The sequence below is a fragment of the Scomber scombrus genome, chromosome 2 (assembly GCF_963691925.1).
Source record: "Scomber scombrus chromosome 2, fScoSco1.1, whole genome shotgun sequence".
Classification (NCBI taxonomy): Eukaryota; Metazoa; Chordata; class Actinopteri; order Scombriformes; family Scombridae; genus Scomber; species Scomber scombrus.
In genome coordinates this window covers 24,733,283-24,743,178 of record NC_084971.1, presented here as the reverse complement: position 1 = coordinate 24,743,178, position 9,896 = coordinate 24,733,283, and the positions used below count along the sequence as shown (strand labels likewise).

The 9,896-nt window shown below is 36.8% G+C and overlaps 1 protein-coding gene across 1 annotated transcript; it reads right to left on the bottom strand.

Annotated features, from left to right (window-relative positions):
- Positions 1–327: 327 nt before the first annotated feature.
- Positions 328–4,873, bottom strand: rps3a (ribosomal protein S3A). Its single transcript, XM_062437275.1, has 6 exons — positions 4,783–4,873; positions 4,016–4,119; positions 2,923–3,110; positions 1,093–1,301; positions 728–837; positions 328–496 (listed from the first exon to the last, which is right to left on the bottom strand). The coding sequence occupies exons 1-6, from the start codon at positions 4,842–4,844 to the stop codon at positions 369–371; spliced, it is 801 nt and encodes a 266-aa protein (XP_062293259.1). The 5' UTR covers positions 4,845–4,873; the 3' UTR covers positions 328–368.
- Between the last annotated feature and the right edge of the window lie 5,023 nt (positions 4,874–9,896).

Sequence of the window (9,896 nt, the reverse complement as noted above, 5' to 3'; positions counted from 1 at the left end):
TGTTAAAATAGTATTTTTCAAACTAAGCATGTTTTCCCTGAATTGACAATTTTCAAAACTGAAATTATCCTTATGAAATGAGTAACTGCTTATTCCCAAGTCACTTAACATTGTATCTATAAACACTGGCAAACACACACACCTCATAATACAGTAATGATGCTCAAATGTAACTCGGCAACTTCAAAGTGTAACAGACTCAAATTGAAGTCTTCTGGATTTTATTTCATTGTTTGAACAGGTTTTTATTGTGTCTTACTGCTGTGTGTGTAAGTTTTCTAGTCCTTCAACTGTATGCACAAAAAGAAGACCAAAAGAACAGTACAGTTTGAGGTCATTTACATTTTTTATTAAATCTGTCAGGGTGTTTAGACTGTCTCCTGGATGGGGGGCTCGTAGCCATCAGCCCTCTCCACCTTGGCTCCAGTGTCATCACCGGCAGCCTTTGTGGCACCGCCGGCACCGCCCTCACCATGGAGCTCCATCAGTTTGCCCACTGCAACACAACGAGAAGATTTTAAGTTAAAAGGGCACAATGGAAAATGTAGTGATTAAAAAAATAAAATAAAAATAATCGCTGACATTGTTAGAGAACACAGTTAGGGAACATCAGACGATCTCTATTTAAAGTAATCAGGTGATCATATGGGACTGAAAATGTGTCATCACTTGCTCCCATAATGGAAAGCAAACAGTCGCGCATCCAGTTTTGTTGTGTATGACTTACACTCAAATTTGGGCTTCTTGAGCATCTTGACCTTGCGAACGTAGACGTCGTGTAGGGGGTAGATGGACTGGCAGGCCTTCTCAATGTCCTTGCCAACGCTGTCTGGGATCCTGGAACACAACACATGACATTTTAATGCTGGGGTCACCAACCTTTTTTCAGAGATGTCACAGGTCCACATAATCATGTTTAAGTGATTACCACCCGGTGGTTAAGTCAAATATAAGAAATTAAATCGAAGCAGACACTTGACCCTGTATAACTGGTTACAACCAAGTCAGTGGTAGCCATATTTTGACCACTAGCATTAGAGGCATGCCATGAATATTTCGATTAAATTAGGGGCAGAAGAAACTGTCACTTACAGCTTGTTGACGACTTCCTTCAGGTCGTTGGTCTGAACCTCACGGGTCATGATTTCCATCATCTTCTTGCGGATCTGGCGGACCTGCTGGTGCTGGGCGTAGGAGGTCTTTCTGATCTGGTTGGTACGCTTCTTTGTGAAACCCACGCAGAACAGGCGCAGAAGGTAGCCATCGGTGGTCTTCACATCCACATGGGCTTCAATCATGGTCTAAATGAAAAGAAAAAAACATTTCTGGTTAGATTTGGAAAATTACAGATGGAAAGATGCTTACCAGATTACCTTCAGCACCCAAAATATTGTGTTTACATGAGTTTGAGTTGTACCAGACTGAATTAAGGTTTTTGTGGTGTAGGATATGTATGACCATCCATTCAGGGACAAATAAAGTCTTGCAACCCATATACTGATTCCAGTAATTTTAGTTTTAGAATTGATTTACAAGTTATGTAAAGTCCAAGTGATAAGTGTCCACCAGCCAAATGGCTACTCAATGTTGAACTGTACACTTTATGAAGTATAACTGAGGCCCCTGCTTAGCTTTTAACAGTTTGCTGCTACTGCACTGTGCTGCACTGTTTGGGGTATAGTAATCCAAGACTTTCACACTGTTCTGCCACCTGAAATAAAGATACAAAAAACTGGTCTATAAATAAAAATCATGGTAAGGCATTTCCAGAAGAGGAACTTCCCCAAGAGACCAAGAACGGTTCTCACAGCTTAAGACCTAAACCTAAATGTAATCCCTGTAGGATAGCTCAAAGTGTGATAGAAGTAGCTACCCCAGGTGTAGTGCTTTTCTAATGGTTCAGGGTTCAACTTTGCAGACACTGTGGCTGCTTTAGCTTGCGTACTGCTCCATTCATAAAACACAAGTACTCTAGCATTGATACAAGGGAGCTGACATATTTTAATTTCTTACAATTCAAAGAAAAACTCAATTGTTTGCTTCCTAACTCAGAAAAAAGATAACTGCACTGAGAGCATGGGAGTGCAAGTGGTTGTGGAAGCTAAAGAGTGAAAGAGAAATAAAACTAAAAGACTTGTTTTTAAATGTGACCACAAGACAAACACTGCACAGCTGATCTTTGTGGGGAGAGGCTTTTTTTTCAGCATCGTTTTGATTCACCCATCACATTCAACCCAACACCGGTCACACAACAGTAGATACAAAGAATGACATGACCCAGGGGTTTTAGTTTCATTTGTAACCACTGTAGTCACAATCTGTTTTTATGGTTCTTTAGACACAGTGGAAACAAACAGGAGTACACTTTTTGTTCCTGACTGTATTGATCCTGGAAGTTTTCTTTAATAAAAAAGGGCTTTTTATTGCCATCACTTCTTTAACTGTGGTCACAGACAGAGTAATTATATACGTGTGTGAGTTATTAGATATTCCAATCTCAATACTAGTGAAATTATGCCTGCATGACATGACTGCATCCAGTTTTTGGCCCTTCTAGCAGTCGGTGTAGCATCCATGCAGTCATCTACTAGTTGCCCTAAATCTGCTCAGCTCTTAACTTTCCTCATGCTATTCCTCAACTTTCTAATCACATGCTCACTTCACTTGTACACTACACTAAACACACAGCCACTAATGATGGAAGTTCCCTATACTTACTTTAACCAACCATCATTCTTTGGTGGGAATTATGTTTAAAATTAAGCTGTATTGAACCTCAAAAGTAAAACAAAAACAAATTTGGTCAAACTTGCTTGTACCATTTTCCTAACCCTTGATATTGTTGATAAATCACAGGGAATGATGGGTACAGTCAAATATTCAAAGACATGCAGCACTGTTAGTGAAACACGTGATCATTACCTGCCATTTCTTGACCATGGAGCACATTTTGTCACGGGTCAGGTCCATGCCGTGGAAGTTTGTGAGGCAGTTCTTGCCCTGAACATCCTCAGTGATGAGCTTGAACTTGCGGAAGGCCACCTCGTCGTTCTGCAGGTCAGCAAGGCTCACCTCGAACACACGTCCCTTAAGACCGTCTGAGGCAATTCCTAAGTGGTTGTGAATAATATGGAGGGTTAGAAAACAAGTACTTGGAATAAAGGTAACTAACATTACAAGATAAGAAAGTCAGTTGATCTCGTAAGTAATCATAAGTAGTCATTCCCATTGCATCACTAAAGTATCATATTTAGAGTCCAAAGTGGTTTTAGGTTGAAGACTTAAGGATGGGTTCATAATTCAAGTCTCTTTTAAAGTGGCCCAAATGAACACTGAAACAGGGTTTAAACATATTTTAAAGTTTATCTGAAGCCTCAGCATCCAAATTAGTCAAATCAAGTGGATCTCTTTCCACGTTAAGTCTTTTTAGTATCAAAGTCCATTTTTGTTATTATACTTTATATATTTATATTTTATAACCACAGCGCAAAAGAGAAACACAAAGAGGGAATTTGATGCCAGACAGACTCATTGTGGCAGATATGCATTTTATTTAACCAACACAGACAGCGCATATACTCACTTCAGCATCTGACTGTTATAGGATGGGCTTCAAATTGTGAACCAGTCCCATTGTGACTACATATAGTTTCATTGATTTGGTCAGTGATAATGTACACGCACTCCTGTTGCGATTAAAATCAACAAAATCTAATCTCTTAACTGGAGGTTAACAGGTTCACACTATATATAGTGATAGTATAGTGCAGCGCAGTATAGTAAGTACATATACCTTCATTATTTAATACTACAAAAGGGTAACGAGAATTAATAGTTAAGATGAATCTGCACAATAACAAGATCACCTGGGAGGTTTGTGCTCAGTTGTATATTAGAAAGAAGATGAAGATATATGAGCCATGTGTGAGGTAGTTTACCTCCAGTTGTAAGCACATGTCAGACAGTCTATTACGGCACATATTAAGACATTTCACCACATAAAATGCAGACTTACTGGTTCCCTGGGTCCTGGTGACCAAGGTCTTGCCAAGATTGCGGATGTTGAACATAGCAGGTGCCTTGACATCATACCAGTCCTTCTTGGAGAAAGGGTCGACACTGCAAGAGAGTGACCAGCATTTAGTATTCATATAAAGTCCACTAACTCTGTACGTGCAAGCACACAGCTCCAACCTAAACTGACTGCTCGGGACCCAGATGCTAACACGCACTGCAAAGGACACCACTCGAGTTAGCAGCCACCATAAGAGGATTTGATTCAATTTAACTTGTCCACAATATCTACAGCGACTTTTTAAAACATCTGAATATCAAACTTGGGTTGTTCAGTAGTGTCAGTATCATTCTTATCATCAAACACTTAACAGTAGATTTTGGCTGCCCTTATGAACAGCATGATCGGCCAAAATCAATGCTAACACATACAAGCTAACACATTTAGCAATTCACGTTAGTGGCCTTAATTGTGTGTTACCAAACCCCGCTGTAACTGCTTTAATTTATATACTCATAAAGTCTGCATAAGGTTTAGACGTCTAACTAAACCTACTAAATCATAAGAAGACGTGATATTACAGAATTAGAGGAGGCAGCATGTTACAACTCTATCCAGCGCCAGAGGCCGGCGGTGTACAGCTTAGCACTGGCCCCTGTAACATCCACTTAAAATCGGCTTCATCCTTCATTTTTTCTCAACCAAAGTTCTGGTAGTATGAAAGACAAACCCTATTTCGTGCTCCGGTGTATGAATTTAGTACTTACATCTTCTTTTTGGCACCTTTTTTGCCGCCTTTGGTCAGTCTCTTATTCTTGCCGACTGCCATGTTGGCTACAGGGAGTGAAAGAGGAAGAAACTCGAAATCGCGCGAGAGTTAAAGAGACCGACTCCGTGAGATTTAACCTCATCTCGCGAGTCTTTGTTTTTGCTGCTCTCTTCTGGTGAAAAGACAAAACATCACTTGGTGTCATGAAGTCAGTTCATTTGTGGTGTGTGGGTCAATGAGGGGTTTTGTGTGTGTCTATGTGGTTAAGTCAAATTTAAAGAGGCTAACATTTCAGAATAAACGTATGAATACCTTGGACACATTCCTTTTTTGTGGACTCAGCATCAAATTTCTGCCTTTAATCCATTTTGAGAGAATAGAGGATTATGGGAAAAATGTCCAAGTGATGTTACCATAAAAAAATTCTCAATAAAACACCATATCAACTAGTTTGGCATGATCTTAGATAACACATTTGAAAATATATATTATTGAGAGCTGAAAAAAGATCGTAAAACATTTTACAGCTGATACACATTTTTATGCAAATATACAAGTTTGACCTGTTTTACTAAAAAAATAAAAAATAAAATCAGCCTTCAAATATCTTATATTGTTCATATTTTATCAAATGTTCTCCTGGACCATAATATAGTGATTGTGAATGTCTTTTCCCCATAGGATTAATCAAACATTTATTAATGACTAATGGGGAATTTATTAATGTGAATTGGTGTAGAGACTAATTATGAGTCAGAATATGAAAAGTATGTGAGGGTTAAATAAAAGTAATGGAGTACACTTGTTCTAAATATTAAATATATAATTAATCTGGGGTATCATGTTAATCAGTACACTTAAATACACTGTAGTTAGATACAATATTTATTATAATCATTCTTTTGTGGTTACACCATTTGACATTTTCAGGAGCATTCAGTCTTACTTTTGGTTAAATGAATGGTGCAAATGTCATTTCAAATGGCATGTCTCTTTGAAATTATTTGTAGAAATGATTTCAAGGAGACATTCAAACAACATGACTTCAGTAAGTATGTACAACATTTTTTTTTACTATGACTATAACAATAAAATCAGTGGAATTTGAGTTTCAGTTTCACACAATATCTTTTAACAATTCATTTGTTTATGAAATTCAAATGCTTATATGTGCTTCTACAGGTATCATGAGCACTACATGTATTATATGTTTAATTCGCGGAAGATACAGTGTCTGTTTTACTAAAAAAACATGACTGTACAATGATTAATTACATTATAAAAGAACAAAAACATTACCCTCTCTGAACAGGAAGAACCAGTCTCTTAACACATCATGCAGGTGTGTAGCTTACTCCACCCACACTATTATTATTATTGTAACAAAGGGAAGAATTTAATCCGTTGGCAGAAATTACACAAAAAACTTTGCTTCCCCAAGAAGTATACATACACCAATAGTAATAGCAATAGGCAACTGCAGGTAGCTGGGAGGTGATGTTTCATGTGCAGTATTCTTCCTCAGACCATAAATGATTGACTTATCAATGAACATAAACAAACAAACAAGGTCATCATCATCAATGTATGAGCAATAAATGAGCAACTCAAATAATACTGATCATGTTCAAAAGAGATAAGAGGAAGTTGAGAACTTTTCTAGTCCTACCTCCTCATACTATATGTGCCTGAGGTTTCTTCCCATGAAAGGTGGGTTTTTCCTTTCCGCTGTCGCCAAGTGCTTGCTCATGTGGGAATGTTGGGTTTCTTTAAATCAAATTAAAGAGTACAGTCTAGACCTGCTCTATATGTAATGTGCGTTGAGATGACTTTTGTTGTGATTTGGCACTATATAAATAAAGATTGATTGATTGATTGATTAATTGGTTGAAAATGTAAATTCTATTCACAGCCATCAGTGTCCGTGTTATCTAATTCAATCAATTCAAACAAATCAACCCTTTAGGACAAAACAAGAACTAAATACAATTCAAACAAATACACTTAATCATTCAAACAGCCTATGAGCAAAAAACTAAACAAAAAATCACTGGTCCATCTCATAACTGTTCAATACTTTGTTTTTGAAGAGTGTTTTTAGTTTGCATGAAGTCCCACTTGTTTTCAGCTCATCACTGCAATTAATTCCCAAACTGATTCCCTTGGTTGTAACATAGTGATGTTTTGCATGTGTTCTTACTGGTGGTTTAATGAATAAACAAGTTTATCTCATATGGAGCAACTCTTGGATATTACTATGGTAACCGAGTGTTGGTGAAGAACAAACAAGTAACAAAGATCTAGTAATATATATGATGTTAATTTACAACCAAGAACACCACAGTCTTTACATAAGGAAATTCACTGCTGCACTGGAAGTGCCACCAACAAAGTAAATTTAAAGACTTTGCACCTACGTTATAGATGTTCCTTACAAAACATCCCAATGTCTCCTTGTTTTTACATCTGTACTTGCATTTTTTATGCTTTTATGCATTTGAGATGTTCACTAAATTATTTGTACAATCATCAAGATTGAATTGACGGTTTGAATGGCAGATTTTATCATGTAGGATTTTCTTTTGTAATCATTAACGTCCTTTAGCTTTAAGTGTGTTTCTTGAAAGCTTTTGTCAAACACAGTCTGAGAGTAAAGCTCTAGGCGGGTGCTAATAGGTTGAACAATGAAGTATCTGCAGCAACGATGACTATCCGCTGCTCAGATAATAAGAGTTTAGATTTGGGTGGCAGGAAGAACAAAAGATGATTACAGTGAAATATACAACTTTAATATGCCACTGAATGTCTAGAGCTTGGAGTCTCATTATCTCTATAAAGCACAGTTATAAAAAAAAAAAAGAGAGGCTTGGCTCATGTTCAATTTAAAGGTCAGTAAAAGCATTTCAAAGCCTTATTTAAGAAAGGCTGTGGGCTGCAGTGAACAAGTCTGTTGATTTGAGGTCATTACATCAGAGACAAGGCTCATGGGTGGTGCTATTGGCTTCCATGACTCCCAGGGTCCCTGAGGGTTCAGCTACACTTTACTGGGAGGTCAGTGGTAACAGTGACGACAGCTGCCTCTGTGGCAACAACACTCAGCCATCCTGCAGAGGAAAAATTAAGTCACCAGTATGAGCATAGGAATGAGAAGACAAATATTTAAAATAAAAAATATGGGTATTGTCTAATGGATTATACAGTATGAACACTGTTAGATTCATGCAATAATATACATAGATGAAACTAAGACCTCTACTCAGCTACGTGAACATCTCATGTGTCATGGGTTTTTGGTTGTGATTTAAAAAGGCAAGCAAAGCAGAGCTGTCACTATGGTTTAATGTTTGGTTTCTATTGCCTTGGGATGCAGACATCTGTCGATGTGCTGTCGTGCTGTAGAAAAATAAAGTACTAAACACAGTTCAACCATCCTTTCTTTCATTCAGAGAATAACACTGTGTTTGGGCTTTGTTCAAAATGTTCCACTAACAAAAATATGCAAAATTACTGTAGTTTTCCTGCTGGGACTCACATTACAGGTCAGTCATATAGTAACTTTTCCTTTGAGGGTTTGTTTATCTATTCTGTGAATTATATCTTTAAGGAATGCATATAATATCCTCTGAAAATGTATGGAAGAAATTAGGCTCCATGAGTACTGTACTGTCTGTACAGTAAGGCAATGAGGTGAAAATCATTCTGAATCTCTTGCTGCAGATGCTTTTTGTTATGTAGTGATATGTGAAACTCATGAGGAACACCACAGTCCAGTTGTGCACTACTGCAATACTATTATTTGCCTAAGTTCCTCATTGCAGTGATGCCACATGAGGTTAAAACAACAGTATACTGTATAAGAAGTCACTTTGTTATGAGTTTAAGTTCTAAATACAAAATATAGAAAAACTTGTTTTTGTCAGAGTCAGTTGTCATCAAATGCTTAATATTGAATTACATTTTGGTTTCTGAAAAGTATTGACTTTTCTTCCATTATAAGTTTGTACTGTCAATGCTAAGTTTGCAACTTGCTTTATGGCTGGAATTATGACATACTGTATGTTTGTGAGCCTCCAAGAGAAGAAGATACCATTTTAACTGAATTTTGGTGAGTATTTTGATCCTTTCTTATGGAAGCAATACCAGCATTACCTGATAAAATACTCAATTGCGAGTAAAAACATTCAAACCTTTAAAAGAATGTAGTGCAAAATGTGATTGAAGTATCAAACATACTCATGGTGCAGACTGAACCCTCTCAAAGTATAGTTATATTATCATATCATTGGATTAATATTACTGACACATTGATGTAAATGCAGCTTTTTAATGGTGTAGCTGGTTTAAGTGGAGCTAATTTGAACTTCTAATTAATCTGCAGAGCAACTGCAGCTATTGGATAAATATACTGGAGCAAAAATTACAATTACAACAGTATTCATTCACTCAGTGTAGAAGAGGCAGTGGTGGAAAGTCATTTAGTAAATTCACCTCTTGTACTTTCCATTTATGCTACTTTCATACTTTTTACTCCATTATATTTACCTGACATCTGGAGTTTGTAAATAGATTTTTCCTTCAAAACATGTGATCATGCTGTTATATATAAGGTACACATTATTGTAGACTATCCAAAAGAATAAAAGGGGCGAATAAGCTAAAACATTAACATTATGCTTACATATGAATGCATCAGTGCTAATCCAATAATATAATGATATCCTTAAAATATAATATGACCATTCAGCATTATGTTGTGCTTCACCATGCATGTGGAACAGCTTTCCTAACCATCTGAGGGCAGCACACGCCCTAAACTCATTTAAAGCAGACTTAAAAACCTTTTTATTCAGGAAGGCTTTTCATCTTAACTATTTTATAATGTTTCTAAAGCTGTAGCACTTTCAAATTCACTATGAATGAAAAGAACAGTATTAATTAAGTGCATTATTATTATTATACAAAATCTGTGCCGTAGTAGCCTACTTCCAGTATATTTGGATGATGAGTAAAATGCAGCAGTTTTTTTTAAAAACTTTTAATAAAATATGTTTGCTTCTTCCACCACTGAGCTGAAGTACAAGGCATAAAGTACAGATAGGTACCTCAAAACTA

Coding starts and splice junctions, on each gene's coding strand:
- rps3a (XM_062437275.1), bottom strand. CDS start 4,844: ATGGCAGTCGGCAAGAATAAGAGACTGACCAAAGGCGGCAAAAAAGGT. Junction 3,111..4,015: donor CACCAGGACCCAGGGAACCA/GTAAGTCTGCAT, acceptor ACAACCACTTAG/GAATTGCCTCAGACGGTCTT. Junction 497..727: donor CAAGAAGCCCAAATTTGAGT/GTAAGTCATACA, acceptor GTTGTGTTGCAG/TGGGCAAACTGATGGAGCTC.